Source organism: Monodelphis domestica, chromosome 3 (genome assembly GCF_027887165.1).
Source record: "Monodelphis domestica isolate mMonDom1 chromosome 3, mMonDom1.pri, whole genome shotgun sequence".
Classification (NCBI taxonomy): Eukaryota; Metazoa; Chordata; class Mammalia; order Didelphimorphia; family Didelphidae; genus Monodelphis; species Monodelphis domestica.
The window spans coordinates 186212880-186231139 of record NC_077229.1 but is presented as its reverse complement, the minus strand read 5'-3'; the positions used below and the strand labels follow the sequence as shown (position 1 = coordinate 186231139).

Genomic DNA, 18260 nt, shown 5'->3' with positions numbered 1-18260 from the left:
TCAAGAAAAGACATAGACAAAATCAAGAAAAGATAGAGAAAAAGTCCAAAGCTAGAGAATATTTTAACAAGAGAGATGACAAAAATATAAACCCAGAAGAGAACACCAATACAAAAATGAAAACACATGAAGTCTCAAAGGAAAATGTGAAAGCATGTCAAGCCCCAAATGAACTCTTGGAAGAGCTCCAAAAAATTATATAAAAAAAAATAAGAACAAATTTAGAAGAAAAATTAGAAAAGAAGCTGATAGGGGAAAAAAAAAAACAACAGCTTAGAACAAAAATTGAAGAAACAACTTCCCTAAAAAGGAAACTACAATCCCTCAAACAAGAAAATAACTCCTCAAGAGAATTACAAAGGCTCAGAGAATAAAATGTCTCCTGAAAAATTAGAGTTCAACAAACAGAAGTTATGACTTCATGAGACAGAAACAATAATACAAATTCAAATGAATGAAAAAAATAGAAGAAAATTTTGAAATGTCTCCTGGAAAAACAATTGATATGGAAAATAGGTCCAGTAGGGATAATCTAAGAATCACTGAATTGCCTGAAAGCCACAATCAAAAAATAACCTGGACACCATATTGAAAGAAATTATCAAGGACACTGCTCCAATATTCTTGAACAAGTAGGGAAAATAGAAATTAAAAGAATCCAAAAGTTACTTCCCGAAAGAAATAGTAAATTTAAAATCCTAAGACTATCAAATTCCAGAACTCCCAAGAAAAGAAGAAAATACTATAAGCAGCAGTAAAAGAATCGTATATTGTGGAAACACAATCAGAATTACACAGGACCTAGCAGCTTCTGCATTAAAGGATCAGAAGGCATGGGATATGAAATTTCATAGAGCAAAGGATTTAGGTATATCACAAAAAGTCACATATGCAGAAAAATTCAGCATAAATATTCCAGAGGAAGAAATGGATGATTAATGAAATAGAGGAATTCCAGACATTCATGACAAAACAACTAGAGCTAAAGAGAAAAGTAAATGACAAATTTAATATTCAAAAAAAAAGACAGCTCTACACAAAATAATCATCAATATCAGATGTGCATATTTTATGAAGTTGATTATTAACAATTGAATGTTTTGTAACTCAAACTTCTTCAGGTGACCTTCTTCAACTATTTCAGTATATAAATTTAGCTAACTTTGCTATAAACCCAAAATGATAAGAAACTGTATTTTTCCCACTGAATGTGAAAAATGATGGATTGACTCTGCTTAACACTACTAAAGTGCTTATTGACCTTCACTTTCCGCTACAGAAGGTCTAAGTCAGATAGACAGAATTTGGAAAGAGGGGAGACAGATTAGTTTTGCTTATCTGCACTCTCAGTCAAAAAAAGAAACGCTAGACCTTACCCACAGGGTTAGAGGAGCAAGGAGTTATATTTAAAAAGGGAAGCATTGAATAATTTTTTGAGTCTTTTCTGTCCCTTGATTCAGAGTCACAGATAATGATATTGCTCAGTGAATATTCCCACAATCCACCACACCCATATTTAAAAATAAGTTATTTTTCACTTGCTTCTTTTTTGAGAGTTCTTTATGATTCTTTATTTACTTTTTTATGCAATAGTACAGTTCTCAGAATAGTAAATGCTATTTTTTCAGGCACCTATTTTGATGGATTTTAAATAAAATTTAAGAAGAAATGTGTGCTTAAATCTGCCAAATGAAAGATTATGTGTCTGTATTTCTTTAAATATGTGCAAAATTCTTGGAAAAAGCAGAAATTTAAATATTGAAGTACAGAAGTAGCCTCTGAAAAGACAGTATTGTATAGTGGCTAGAGGGCCAGCCATGGAGTCAGGGATACCTGAGTTTAAGTCTGACTTCTAACTCTTACTAGCTATAACTACTATGTACAAGTCATTTAAACAATAAGTACCAAAAGCAACTCATCCAAATTTTCAAATTACCAAATGCATATTGCTCTGCATTAGAGGAGGTAATTTACACATTAGGAGTTCCCTATACTGATGAAACTATTGGTATGCTTAAAAGGGGGGAAAAAAGAAGCTAGTGATGCCAGAGGACTATAAAACCATACTTACTTTTTGATTCAGCAATACTATTACTAGATCTGTATCCCAAAGAGATCAAAGATGGAGGAAAAGGACTGACTTGTATAAATATTCATAACAACTTTTTTTTTTGTAGTAGCAAAAAACTGGAAACTGAAGGTATGTCCATCAATTGGGGGATGGCTGAACAAGCTATAACATATAAAATTGTAAAAGAATGCTATTATGCCATAAGACATTACAAACAAGATGATCATGAAAAATCCTGGAAAGACATATACAAAGTGATGCAAAGTGATGCAAAGTGAAGTGAGCAGAACCAGAAGAATTTTGGACTCATTAATAGCAATAAAGTAGGATGGTCAACTGTGAATGACCTAACTTATCAGCAATGCAGGGATCCAGGACAACTTTAAGGGATTTAATGACAAAAAAAAAATGCTAACTACCTCCACAGATGAATCCGATGGTCTGATTATAGAATGAAGCATATCATTGCTCACTTTATTTTCTCCATGAATTTTCTTTGAGTTAAGCAATATGTGTCTTCTTTCACAATATGCCAAATATGAAAATATGTAGTATATTATAACACATATGCAACTTATATCATATTACCGGCTTCTTGGGGAAGAAGAGGTAGGCAGATAAAAAAGGATGTGGTTCAAAAAATGTCAGAAAACAATTATTAAAAATTATATAGATGTGTAATCTGGAAACATTAAATTTTAAAAGTAGCTAGTGAACTAAGATAAGTTTTATTTCAAATGCAGTTGCCTATACATAAATTCAAAGATGATGATAGGGTTGAACTAATTCCCAAAGGTATAGTAAAAGACAATTTTACTCTAGGAAACTGAGGAAATCCCAAAAGAGTAAGACAGTCCATATAGAAAGAGAATGAGAAATCAAAGGGGTATAACTCCAAATTGACTTCAAATCACAAGTCATAGAATAAAATTGCTATTTAAATAGTAGTCTAGTAAGAGCAGTGAGTGAATATATAGTACTCTATTTCCCAATGTTATGATAATTTATTGCATTCTAGGTTACACAGTTCAAAGAAACCTGGAGAAATCTAAATGGGTTATATGCTTAGCAGTTAAATGTGGGAAAATATCAATGAATAAAAGTTGTAAGATAACTGCTCCTTAAAGAAAGTAAGGTAATATTATGAATTTGACCATTATCTACATCACAATATAGTAGAATCTTAGATTTAGAAGGGACTTTGGAGGTCAAGTTTAATCCTTACATAAAACATGAATATCATTGATACCATAGTATTCAAGTAACAGTTCAACTTTTGTTTTAAGACCTCAAGTGAAATGTAACATACTGCCTCAAAAAATAGTTTATTCCATTTTTGGATAGTGCTAATTTTCAGACAGCTGAGGTATTTATGTTTGATTTATTTTATTTTTAAAATTGAGATAAAAATCTGCCTCTACATAGCTTCTAAACTTCAGATTTTACTTGGCACTCTATCGTTCAAGAACAAATCTAATTCCTTTGGAGTATGATACAGAATAATAAGTTAACACCAGCTTCAATAGCTCTTTCCCTGCAAATTATCTGTATCTTTCAGATGGAATATAATCTTACATTTGGGGGGGGGGTAAAAGCTACAATACAGATGAGAGTATTTTATCTTCATGAAAGTTAAAATAGAGGAAAATGCCTTCAACTTCAGCATAAAAGCACTTCCTATATGTCAAGAAATTAACTTAGTCCTAGGTATACAAAAGAAGTGCTCCTGCCCTCAGAAATATTACATTCTAAATCAAGAAGAAAGCACACATAGGGTGTTTTATTCTTAGAAGACACTGGGATGGTTCAGTAGAGCTACAGAACAAGATTGACTAATTTTTTTTTCCAGAAACAATGGTAGTATTGATTTGATTAATATTTTACTGAACAAGGAGAGGAGGGTAGTATAAAAAGTACCATGTCAGGAAGAGAGCTAAGATAAGATATGTTCAAAGACATAGGGCATTTTAGACCTACTAAACCAGTGATGGTTACCCTTTTAGAGACAGAGTACCGGGCCCTGCCCCTACCCCACCCTCCAGACTGAGTGCTGTGCTCAGCCCCCCAAGACCAAGTGTCACACCCCACCTCCCCACTTCATCCCTTGGAACCCCCCTTAACCCAGACAGGGAAGGGAGGAATTGCTCCCATTTGGCTGCTGGGCAGAAGGGCAGGTGATGAAAGGGGCATGTGGAGATGGGGAGGAGAATGTCACAAGTGTTCTGTTTCCCTCTAGCTCTGCTCCCATATAGCTATGTGCCATTCTTTGAGTTAAGCTCCCCTCATACCCAGTTCCTCTCCAACCCACCATGAGAACCACCTTGACCACAGATTCAACAGGCTGCCATCTGTGTAGCACCCTCATGTAGCATGTGAGTACCCCACCTCAAGCAACTTACCTCAGACAGGGGAGGGAGGAAGTGCTCCCATGGAGTTGCTGGGCAGAGATATGGGTGAAGTGAGGAATGTCCTCAGGTAAATGGAGATGGGGAGGATAAGAACTCCACCCTGAGTCCCTCTGGCTTTCTAGTAACAACCTCTTGTGGGTGATTATAGGCATGCCCACAGAGAGGGCTCTGTGTGCCCTTTTTGGCACATGTCCACAGGTTCACCATCACTATACTAGACTCTTACACCAGGGCAGAGGATCCAGAAGTTGCTGCTTTCATTTGCCTATGCTAAAGATTTAGAGAAACTGATAACATGAATCTGTTCATATTCTAATTGCGCATCCATTATATTTCAATAAATCACATTTGTATTAACTTTTGAAAGCCCTTTAACTTATAATTTCATTTTCTTTTAGCAATAAATCTATCAAGTGGAGGATGCAGTTATTTTTAATGCTCATTTACAGATAAGGAATGAAGTCACAGAGCAAGTGCTGAAAGCTACCAAAGTGGAAAGTTTTGGTGTAACTAAAACAAGGTTTCCCCACCCCAGAATCATCTTATTATCTTTTTATCAATCATTTCTATTGAGCCCTTTGGTCCTAGTACCTCACTTTTTACTCTTCTGCAGATTGTTCATGTACAGCAAATTTCCTTGTACTTTAGGGTATTAATACTAGTCCTTTTTTCTATATAAGTATCTCATAAAGAGAAAGATCTCTTGACATTTGATACTTTTTTAGTTTCTCATATCATTACAACATGTCAAAGTTGATCAGTAAATATAATATTTATTTTACAGATTAAAACAAATATGTATTCTAATTAATTGTCAAACTTGGGATAAGTTGCTTCTCCCAAACATAAAGGAAAGACTAATAAATAAGAGCCACATAGTATTTTGTATCAACTGAATTTCTGCCTTATAAAAAATACACAAGTTTTCCAAGATATCTTTATTATAAAACTAAGCACTTTAAGTATTACCGAGAATGACCTTGTCCTGGGCAAGTTTGTTTTCAATTTTGTTCATGTCTTTCAGTATGAATTTGGCTCTGGAAGTTATTTTAATCTCTTCTACTGTATTCAAAGAGAAAAGAAAAAATGTGGTTTCTACATAAACCCCCAAGCCCCACCCACTCACCAGTTTATAATCCTGCCATATAACTAAAGAATTGAGTTGCTAAAGACCCAAATCAAGGGAAATAAAGCTTTAGGATCACAGGAGAGACTTATAAGATCATTGATCAGTGTGAACAGGCAATGCACAGACCCTAGACCTCCCTCCAAATAGAAAACAAATATTTAATCATCCTAAACAATGACAAACCATTAACATATGGTATGAATTCAACTGTGAAAAAGGTTCCCATGGAAAAAAATACCTCCACTGACATCATTCTGAGTCTGGCTGATTCTCCAGCAAGCTAAATGTTAAGGCACATACATACATTCCACTGACATCACATCAGGTGCATGAGATTTTTGGACATGAAATAGAGTTAATAAAACAATTCAGCTTTAAAATATGACTTGAATATGACTAAACAATTACTTTGAAAACATCGTTTTACTAAAATGTAATTTATTCTAGCCAGTCATCACTCTTACTAGTTGAGCACTGATCTCTTTTTGTGGACCTATCTTTCAAAGAACCACCTTAAATGAATGCTTTAGTCTGTTATGACACCTTACTCTCCTTCATCTACCTCCTTTATTTATGAAAGTTCCATTTTCACCTCATAAAGAAGATTGATTGACTCTTTTTTTAAAAGATGTGAACACATGTATTCATTTTACATTTTTAAAATTTCAATTATTCTGGATTCAAACTTATTATCAATTTGGGGAAAAAAAGGGGAAATGGTATATTTTATCTCTCAAGAAAGCACTTTCTTCACCTTTTAGAGGAGTTTTGTTTTATAGTTTTATGTCAAAGTTTCTTAATGTGTTTTGTACTGGACACTACTCTAAATGCCTGGTCAAGTCTTTCCACAAAATAAAGTATAAATTTTTAAGTGTAATAAAACACTTAAAAATATAATCCTATAGAAAAATGATTATTTCTGCTCTTTAAAAAAAAAAACAAGAACTACCTTAATTCAAACCTATTTCATTAAAATGAGATTTCACTGTACTGAGCAAGATGTCTATGGATTAACAGAAACTAGTTTTCAAAGTGATACTTTTAAATGTAAAGCCCAATAACTAGCAAAAGTAACTACGATTCTTCAAAAGTTAAAATATTTAAACTAAGCCATTTCTGTTCAAATAGAGTTTAAAAAGCATATGGAGTCACCAAAAAAATGTAATTTTTGACCTGATTCTACACCTAAAAAGGACAGACTATTTAAGGCAACTCTGCAACATTATACTTACACTCACTCATATGCCTGGAGCAAATAGATTTTTTTTGGCAAGCAAGTGTAACTTTTCTTCTTAGATCATTTTCTACATGATCACTGGTGCCAAGTGGCTCACAGTATTTCCATCTATGTTTTAAACCACATGTACACAAAATTCAATTAATTGTTTTTGATTGACTAGATTTTACTACATAACATTTTATTATAAATTGTGTCCTTTATTTAAGGTATATTGCTACTTCAATTCATAGGAGACTTCAAGAAGTTCAAAGACTCCTTCTAGTTTCATTTTACTTACTAGATGTAGATGAAGTAACCAGCAAAAGGTCTAAGGGTCAGGCCAAAGCACCAATAACATTTTTTCCCAAATGTCTGTACTCTTTACATCTAGGCTAGATCACAGTGCTTTATTGATTCAAAACAATTGATACAAACTGTTATACAGGGAGTAGATTGAGAATAAAAAGTAAAAGTTCTAAAAGAAAGCTCATCGTGATATATGTTAAAGAAGACCTATAGTACAATATCATAATCCATATGGCCCAATGACTAAACTCAAAGACATTAACATATTTCCAAAAGAAAGCAAAGAAAATATAGGATCACTGTATGATGTAACATGGATGTTATCTAGCCTAAAAGACTCTTCTTTCATAGATCAATTTCTAAGACAAAAACATTTTAGAATATCATTGTTTCAAATAAAAAAGTGGAAAAATTTGCCATTATCATATTGCACTCAGCATGAGGGACCTATTAGCTATCTTATTTGACCATAAATGATTTGAATATTGGAATGGAATGATGGAATATTGAACTTATTTTGCTTTTTTCTACTATTGTTTTTATAATTTAAACATCAATTGTAGATAATGTATATTTTTAACAATCATTAATTCATGCTTTTAAAGTGTTTTAAAATTTTTAACAAGGAAAAGGTTTTAATATTTATATAATTTGGTGGTGGTGATAGTGGCAGTGGTGGTGGAAGCCAGTTTTCTAAAAAAAGGTGTGACTGAATTTGAAAAAAAAAGTGATATATATATATATATATATATATATATGTTCCTGGAACAAATTCTTTGAAAATAATGTACATACATCGGAAGGCATCTTCACCAATATGTATCATTTCTATAGTATTAAAAATAAAAATATTCTTAACAATCACAAAATACTATGCCACAAAGTTCTTATTCTATTCTAATAAACTTTTAAACAAACCTATTGTTTCAATAATATATACACCGTAACCTAAACTTATCCCACTGGATATTAATTCTACTATTTTAAATAAAAATTTAGAAAAATGCTGATGGTTTGCAATTACACTTAAGATGGCAGCTGCTTCAACTAAACAACAATGAATTGTGCCATAGGTGAAGAGTTTTCAGCAGTATATTTGGGCAGAGAAGGATCAGAAAATTACCACATCACATTGAGAAATAAAGAACCAAATGCTTCTCTTCTTACACTGAAATGTCAATTTAGTAGATTAAAAAAGGTCTTTCCCCTCCTAAAGGAATGAAAATTGGTTCTCAGTAAACAAGAACATTTTAGGTGAGTGGGGCATAGTGTGGGGTAGAGAGGTAAAATAGTTACATATGAAGTAATTTCTTAATCCAAATTCAATGAAAACAATATTATCAATTGAACCAATGGATTAAAATTTTAACTAGTTTTAAACTAGTTTTAAAAACTTTATAGTAATTTATCAAAATGAAAAAAAAAATGGAAACTCTAGGCCAGTCTTTTCTAACCTGACTTTGTAAATATAAAATCAATTACTAAGTTTGTTCTCCCTCTAGGAGGCAGAATTCCATTGTTTGGAGAAACTGATTGAAGCCTTGGGCCTTTTTCTTTGTATTTCCCTAGAGAATGCTCTCATCACCTATTCTCATTGGTTTATATCAAGGCAAATCTTATGAGCCAAACCCAGTTAAGTTATCCTACAACTGTGATTTTTCTAGGGTGGGTCAAGGAAGAGTTGGTTAACTCCAGGGTACATTTTTCTATTTTCTTTTTTCTCCATGGGTCATTATCTCTGTGTGAATTGTATGAGGTCATAATACCAGGGCTGCCAGAGCATTGATTCATGAAGCAGAGTATCTGCCAGGTATTAGTCAAGTAACTCCCTGATTTTGAGTAGGTGCAAAATGGATAAACTAGGTGCACTAAGCAATCCTAGAAAAAAAGCAGAAGGAATCATTCTCCTGTCTAATTATAGCTGAAATGGACTAAATAGTAAGCCTTCTACTAAGACCACCCCCACATACACTTAAAGAAAAAACAAATAGATACGATCATTTATGCGAAAACAAGTTTCAAAACTATTCTCCCTTCCTAGTTGTTTTAATATCTTCATGACAGCACATGCTATTTTTATAAATTCACATAAGAGCTCAGATGAGTATGTATGCAAAACTAAGTTGCCCAAATCAGTCACTGACCTTTTAGATAGATTCAAATAAATATATAAGGAGAGCCACAAATCTTAAACTAGTTAAAGGAATCATTTATTCACTTTGGGAATAACTGCCACAACACAAATAAATGGCAACAGTTAAATTCCACAACATTTTATTATGGGAAATTCTCTTGAATGATGGAACATGACAGTGTTACTATGACTTTCTCAAGATGAGCTGTCCAAGAATATTAATCTTTCACTACTTTTTACTAAATTTATCATTTAGAGTTGTATAAGTTTTAATTTCCCCATTTAAAAAACCTTTTAAAATCACCATTACTATTGGGTATAGTTCTTTTCTTCAAATAAATAGTAAAGAAAATTATGTGAAAATATTTGACTTCTAAAAACTATATAGTTAATATGTAGTTAACATGTAACTTGTATATAGCATACAGTATATTTATATATATATATATGCATTTTACAAATATCATGTCATTTTATCCTCATAATAATTTTAAGGGGAAATTGAAAACCCAAGGCAGGGTAAAATTACTTTCCCAGAGTGAGTTAGCATCTGTGGCCAGATTTGACCTTTGTGAATATAGGTTCAGCATTATTTTATACATTGTATCATCTAAATCACCTCTAAATGATGATGTTATGACTATTTTTACACAAATTTCAAAATAGAAGATAGACTCCTTTTTAAAAACAAATAAATTGTGTCATGTGATCTAACTTTTTTAAAATTTTGCAAGTGCTTGTATTTAACTTCATATATTGCATGTATCCTTTGCACTGAGCACCATTTTTTGTAACTAAAAGGAATTCAATAAATATAGAATTGCTTATTTTAAGAGAAGTCAGGAAGAGGCAAAATTGTTTTAAGACAATGTCCTTTTCCTTATTCTTTGGCTACCTTTCATTAAAGAATGTGTATGAACCAATATGCAATCTAGCAAAATGTGTTAGAAGTTGAGAGTTCTTTGACAATCCAAGCATTCTCTTATCATACTAAAATTCTTTGGATGAAATAAAATTGCATTTAATTACTTTCATCTGATCAACCACTAACCAAAACTTTCACTAGCATGGTCAAAAATTCTTTACACTAAGTTCTCTCTTTGGACCAATTGAAATTCAATTCCCCGCCCACTGCAAAATAACTAGAAGATGCAATGTGTACCTTTCAGCACAAATGACAGTACCTACTGCCTTGCTATACAGGAGACTCCTTGCTTCTCCAAGTCTTATTTTCAAGACTTGCTCTGCATCTATCTTTTATTTTTATTCCACGCATTTTTATCTCCAATATATCTTCCCATTACAAAGGAGACAAAGTATAAGAGACTTACTACATCTTAATGATGGCACTTCTCACAAAAAAAGGCACAGTAAAGAATTAACTAAAAGCAAAACAAGTGACAATATAAAAATACTCCTAACTCTTCATATTGGCTTTTGCAAAAGTGTGATATACATTTTTTTTTAAATCAGGTACCATAAAGCAATTAAGTTCATTAACAAATAGAGTCAACTGTTTTCCATTGGTATACAAGAAAAATGTTCATCTTTTAATGGTATTTTTATTTTTTGTAGTCAGTAAGTAAATATCTCTACACTGTTACTAGGAAATATTTGATGACCTAAATATGGTACTGAAAACCTACTACTAGTTTTATATCATTATGCTTTCTGTTAGGACTGTCCTTGGAAATAATTTTTAAAAGCATGTCAAGCATGCATCTTCTACCTATGAATGAGAAATGCATTATTATTATTTTAGAACAGTATTTTTGTATATAAGTCAAGTCATTAATGCTTACCAGAAAATGCCATTTTTCAGTAATTAAATGGATTAAAAAGAAACATTTGAAGACTTTCATCTTATCTTTACAAAGCCATGTTATTTTCTATGGCCACATCAATGATGGAATGAAAGATTAATCTATTATACCCCAAAAAGAAACAATTAAAACATTCAAGATCTTAAAGAAACACATTTCACTAAGATAGCTGTGCATTTTGCACAATAAAAAGATGGTGTGCTCAAGCTTTTCAGTAAACTCCCATATTAGCAAAGAAGTTTTTGTAGGTGTATCTCAGATAATGTGTCCTAAAATGTATTGATAATAAAATATTTTCTGTATTCAACAAAGTAAAAATCATTATTGGATACAGGAAAATAAATTATTATTTTTAAACTAAAAAAATTTCTCCCTAGGTGTCATTACCTTGTATATACTTCAAAGAGAAATACCTTTTAAAAAGTTCAGTAATAAATCCAAAAGTTGTTTTGGACTTGTTAAAAAATGTCAATTCATATCAGCTACTACAATAACTGGTTGAACTGACAATATAAATTACATAGACACTGGAAGAAGAATCCAATTGAGTAATCACCAAACTTCAATGTCATCCAACAATTTTGAGAAAGTGAGAAATCATACACAAATCACTCTTGACTCTCACTGTTGATAGCAATAAAGATATAGTACATAACTTACTTTTACCTAAAATTCACTACTATAATAGGACCTAATGTTTATAAAAGCATAAACTACAGATTTTCATTGTTATTCCTTTATGTTATGAATGATATTACGAATCATCTATCAATTTAAACATTATGTACAAAAAGCCATCTGTGACATATGTTTCAGAAAGTACAAATCTGCTACCAAGAAAAAGCTGGACCTCCAGCCCACTTCCATCTGTCTGTTTAGCCAGAAAAAAAGTTTTTTTTCTTTTTTTTAAAGGTCACATATATTTGAGATTTCAAAATGTGGATTGTCTTTGGTAAATATATATATATATATATATATATATATATATTTAGCCTCTTCATCTTCCAACTTCTCTCCTTCCATAATTATCCTTAGTCTTCTAATGATTAGGATTTTTACACTAATATTTATTTCTAATGTGTCACAGTATGAATTATTTATAGTCACACAACTAAATATATGAAGTTTACACATGTGTATGGCATATATTTTGCATAAGCCTGTGCATAAATTGACATATTTTAATTTTTCTCAAATATTGAGCAACAGGTACTAGCAATGCTTACAAGTACAATGTTCTTAGTAAAATGACATTGATATGTTATCATTTAGGCAACTTAAAACCAAATTATTTATTTGGAATGAAAATAACTAGAGATATCTGCTAACATCAAATCTAATAAAAGGAATTATTAAGACCCCCCCCCAATTGTCCATATTCAACGGGTTTTGTGATGGATCTGTGTCATCATCATCCAGATGTCCATACAACTCCATTCACTTAGAACATATTATTGGTTTACATGTTGAGTTGATGGCAGGAAGAGTATTTTGGCACAGTTATGCCAAGTGTTTATCCTCAAGTTCCCTTCCCTTTGTGCCTGACTGCTCCCAAAACTATCAAAGTAAAGCAAATGACAGTTAAAACGTCTCAGCTTTATCAGAGTTCTAATGAAAATGAAAACACCTTGGAACTAATAGACCTGGCCACGTTGATTTTGATGGTGAGAGTGGGGGTGGGAGGGAGAGAAGACACTTCAAAAGAAAGAGATGGATTTCATGGCATCTGTTAAACCAGATCTAGTTACAGTGTATTAAGTTATGTTTAAATGAGAACAAGATTGTGTCTAGTCAAGTGTTTTATCACAAAGTCATGTTATTAAAGTATCAAGTATTCCCACAGTTTCCTTTAGATTTCCATTAAAGCCCCTTTGCTAACGGTGGAAGAGGGAGAAAATTGCAATAGCAATAACAAAAAAAATGCAATGCCAGACAAACTCATTCTGCCATCTCTAGGTTTTTCTGTGCCTCGTTACCAAGCTCTTTTTATTATACCGCACTCTTGTATATAGGACTTTGCCTCTTCCCCATGTAAGCAGCATGTACCGGGTACAATTGAGTCTTTGAGCGCTCAGCATCGTTCTTTGTGCTGCTGAGGATAACGGGATTCGTGGTCCTAAATGGATCCATCAAATACTGAAAATTCAAAAAGATCTCTCTAGACTGCAGAAAGGAAAACAATGTGTTTAGATCCTTGGCTGCTTTCAGATATATGGCTCCCCGTTTTCCTGGAGCACACGAAACATTTCGGGGAGCAGCCTATGTAAGGAGAAGAAAGCCCCACAGGAGCTGTACTCTTACCTCCACATTGAAATACTGCTCTGCTCCGCAGACTGTAGCCCATAAAATCCACAGAAAGGTTTGCAAGAAAAACACCCCGGAATGATGCACGAAATCCAACCGTCTTGCAGTGCTGAATGTGAGTAAGATCATAGTGAACTGTGCTTCAATGGATGGACGAGCTCCCCCTTCTCTTTCTCTCCTCTCCGTCCTCTTTCTCTCACCCTTCCTTCTCGTTTCAAAACGGTTCTCCTTTTCAAAAAAATAAAAAATAAAAAATGAAAGTCCTGGGGCTGGGAGAAGAGCCCTGCAGGTTCACCCACAGCCTGCCGGCTGGGGCAGCGAAGGAGACGGAGGAGGAAGGCGCACTTCACTCCCAATAGCCCAGGAGGAGCAAAGGCGGCAGGCGGGAGAAGGGTCAGTAGCTGGCGCACACCATCCTCCTGAGTCCGTCCTTCGCCGGGAATGTGGCGCCCAAGTTCACCCGCTGCTCCTGCTGAGGTTTCCCTATTCGCAGCAGCAGCAGCCGCTGCCGCTGCCGCCGCCTCCGCCGCCTCCTGTTGGTGTGTCCTCCTCCTGCTGCTTCTCCTCCTTCTTCCCCTCCTTCTCCTCCCCCTCCTCCTCCCCCCCTCCTCCTCCTCCTCCTCTTCCTCCTCCTCCACCTCCTCCTCCTCCTGATCCTCCACCTTCTCCTTCTCCTCCTTCTGCTCTTGCGAGAAAGGCCTCTTTGCCACTGCCTGTCCCTTGCTTCTTAGCCTCTGCCTCTGCCTCTCTTTCTCTGTTCTCCTCTCTCCACTCCAGAATGTTCATCCGTAATCTACATAACTCCTCCTTCTACAGTCAGTCTCAATCTCTCTCTCTCTCTCTCTCTCTCTCTCTCTCTCTCTCTCTCTCTCTCTCTCTCTCTCTCTCTCTCTCTCTCTCTCTCTCTCTCTCTCTCTCTCTCTCTCTCTCTCTCTCTCTCTCTCTCTCCCTCCCTCCCTCTCTCCTTCCCTCTCTCCCCCCTTCGCTTCTGCACACACACACATATACATACATACACCGACACACACGCACATGCACACGCGCACGTCTTAAAGGAGACCGCCCTTAAAAGGCTGCACCGCTACTGTACCTCACACTGTAAAGGAACAAGAGAGAATGGATTCAACGACTGCCCACCCCCATCGGGTGGACCTCTTAGCCATCACCCTCCTTATTGGGACCCTTTGCCCTTTCGTCTTGTCCATCCTTGCCAAGCTCTACACCCAGGAACAAGTGCTCCCCTCCCACGCTTTGCTCCTGTGGAGCTAGGGATGTCTTGGTGGCTGTGGGGGTGGGGTAGGGTGGGGTGGAGTGGGGGTTGGGGGTCGAGGGAGACCCAGACTTTGTGCTAGAAAGCGCTGACGGTCCCTGGTAATAGTCTGTACTGGAAGCTTAGGGATGAGTGGAATTGGGAGGGGCTTCCAAAAATCGGCACTGTTTTGGGGCTCAGATTTGGTGCCTGGGCATTGCAGGTTTAGAAAGCAGGAGGGAGCAACGTGGCTCGGAAACTTTGTTGGCTCCCTAAGTATGGCCTTGAATTACCCTGCCCCACCCCCAAGGGGCGTAGGGAGATGGTAGACCTGCGAGGAGGTTCTGAAGCTCTGTAGTGGTGGGGGGAGGGGGGCATAAGACAAGTCTGGAATGATGTGAAAAAGCTGGAATTATGGTAAAGACTCCTCACCTCCTCATTCTCCACCCCACAACCGAACACACACACACGTAGACACCTCAGGGAATCAGGGCAGGAGTGCTTGTGGAGGCAATTAGCAGGGGAGGGTGAAGGGCTCTCTGGAGAGACAGGCAAGCAGCCTGAGAGAGGGAGGCAGGCGGCTGCAGGCTGAAGGGGAAGGCAATGAGCGCAGCCAGAGGAAAGGCAAACAGAGCAGCTGGTATTGGCGGGAGAAAGAGGGAGAGCGCAGACAGAGCGGGGGAGAAGCAGGCAGGCGTGAGGAGAGCTCCAGGCGAGAGGGGGAGGCGGCTGGCAGGAGGAGATGGAGTGAGGACCCGAGAACTTTGGGGAAGATTGCCAAGGAAAATTGGTGGAGTAATGAGAGTCAACGGACAGGGGTGGCAGCAACTATCAGCCACTGACAGGTAATATAGAATGCCAGGAAGGGAAAAGGGGGATTGGGGATAAGGGCAGGTATCTTGTGGGGGACAGGACCAGAGAACTTATTCTTGTCAGTGGCAGTGAAGGAAAGAGGAACCAACAGGAAATAGAGACCTATAGGGACAGTCAAGGTGAGACTGGGTATGATTTAAGGCTGTAGAAGAGTTTACTCCCTAGGTGGAGAAAGAACATCAAAAGTATAGTTGTGAGGAAGACATATTTAGAGAACTGAATAACAGTGAGCAAAAAAAAAAAGGTTGTTCGTTGGTTAGCATACAGCTATGTTTTTTTTTTACATGGTTCACTTAAGAATAGCGTTGAGCTGTTGTCATTTGTATAGTAAGTGGAAATAAGTTAGGTAGGACTGCTATAGTTTTTGCTTTCTCAAGCATTAACCACAGGCAATATTGGCATCTCATGCAAAATGTGACCCAAGATAATTGTCTCCTACATATTGAGTCATAGTAAATGAACATTTACTGAGTACTTGCCTGTTCTCTTCTTTGTGTCTGAAGTAGTTTCCCACACCTCTAACACCTTCCTCCTCTGATAATTGTAGCCCATGACTTTTTTTTTTTTTGCCAGGCATAGATTGTCTATATCACCCACTTTTCCCAAATCCACACTGATTTCTTCTTTGCAGGAGTTGATATGAAAAGAATTTCTGGATTTTATAATCCAGATTAGAGAAACTGATTTGGTATCGATAAAGGGGGATTATTTAATGGAGGGCTTTGAATGATAAATTAAGGAAGATCTGTCTCACCTTAGACAAATACTGCTTGTGTGGTTGGTGGGTAAATCACTTAAATTCTCACATCTCTAGGCAACTCTGTCAGTCTATAAATTATAGAAAAGGTACAGGCCTGCATCAGTAGTGGATGTATTCTCACCTAAGAGTACTTACATCAATATAATAAAAAGTCTAGTTCCAGTCTCCAAACTTTTATCTTTACAACAAAACATAAACTACTCTTACCTGGGAGCAGGAGTAAAGGGAAACTAGAACAGAAAGATTATTCTCCAAGGATTTTTTAGGAGTAAATGAAAGAGCTGGAGGCATGGAGAAAGGAAATAGTCTGTAGCTTTAATCCAAATATAAAAAGTCTGGACTAGGACTGTATCTGTAGAAAGAAAGAGGGAGCTCCCAATCTAGAAGACATCACAAGGGCAGAGAAGGCAAGATGTAGTGAATGAATATTTCTCAAGCTTTCCTGCACAACTTTGTGGTTCTGTGACTTAGTCTTCAGTTTTCTTGTGTATATGTGTATGTTTATGTGAAAAAATATGTATGTGTGCATGTGTATGTATATACATATATACATATATAGCATATTTAGGGTTAATGATAAAACTATGAAGAGCTTCATATGGAAATAATAAGTTAGCAAAATCACATAGAAACTTCAAGAAAAGATCACAGATTTAGAAAAAGAGATTTTAATTACTATTTAGTCAAAACCTCTCATTTTAGAGTAAGAAAATTGAGCCCAGAGAGGTAAATGACTTCTCTAAAGTAAAAATCCCCAATTGGTTGCAGTTCATATTCAAAGCTATGTCTTCTAAATCTAAAATCAACCCCTTTCAATTCCGTGCTGAGAGTTGGATGATAAAAAGAAATAGACCTCAAAAAAGTTCCTTCCATATCTAGGACACCATAATCAGCATTTTAGTCTAATTTCACTATTAAAAAACAATAAAATGGTAGAAAGTTACAATCCTATCATACTTAGAGTGGAATGCAGATTTGAACAACTCATTGTGTAGTTTCCTAAAACTAATTTTTGTTGTTATTTTAGGGATAATTCTAGAGCTGGTAGAAACTTTAGAGATCATTCAGTCTCACCTTCTCCCTTTTACAGATGAGGAAAATAAAGTTCACAAAGGTTTTAATGATCTCCCCAGATCACACATTCACCCAGCCAGACCTTCTTGGCTTGAAGTCCAAGGCTCATTCCACTAACCACATTGCCTCTCTAATGAAATGAAATGATGAATGTGAGAACATTTTGAAAAGGGATCAAAGAAGGTGATGGTCTAGAAATACAGATATACTTTCAGAAAGGTCAATGTGTTGAACTGCTTTAATTGCTGGTCCCCCACCTCATTTTTGCTTTTGTTTTAGTTTTTTTTTTTTAAACAAGGGAGGACTTCTTTGGGGAAAGGGTAAGATAGTTACAATGATAAAACAATGAAAATAAATCCTCAATAAAATACTCAATAAGTACAAAAAAGAAAATGAAAAATCAGAAGGGGATGCCAGCATAAGGCAATTTAGTTATAACCATGTTCGATTTAATATACACTTAAAATATGTATGTGACATTGTTATGGTACCATATGCAACTCTCTTTTGATCGTTTGTTTACTGAGACATTGTTGACAGTTGTCATATTCAGAAAGAAAAAAGAAGAAAATAGAAAAGGTGAAAGTACTAGCCATATGAGATATCTTGTTATTTTTTAAGGTATTTAGGATAGAAAGTAATAAATATTGAATACAGGAAATTTAAAAAGAAATGGAAGTTCTAATGATTTTAACATTTTTGGCATTACAGTTTCTGGTGAAGATGGGAACCTGAGCAAGAACATCATATCTTCTAGCTAGCTGAATTAAGTATTGACTAATCTATCAAATATACCAACTTGTGACACATCTTTCTCCCCTATCAAGAATTGTGCAAATGGAATGAAAAACCATATATATTCCTTCTTTTAATGGTCAAATGAAAGAATATTTGAGATTCATGATAATAT

The 18260-nt window shown here is 35.5% G+C and overlaps 1 protein-coding gene across 1 annotated transcript in view; it reads right to left on the bottom strand.

The window, feature by feature from the left end:
• The window catches only part of MMP16 (matrix metallopeptidase 16), a 373571-nt gene extending 359305 nt beyond the window's left edge, over nt 1–14266 (bottom strand). The window contains exon 1 of the mRNA XM_001368488.4: nt 13392–14266. Within this exon, the coding sequence (XP_001368525.1) occupies nt 13392–13523 (132 nt within the window). The 5' untranslated portion in view covers nt 13524–14266. The remainder of the gene's footprint in view (nt 1–13391) is intronic.
• Nucleotides 14267–18260: the final 3994 nt, after the last annotated feature.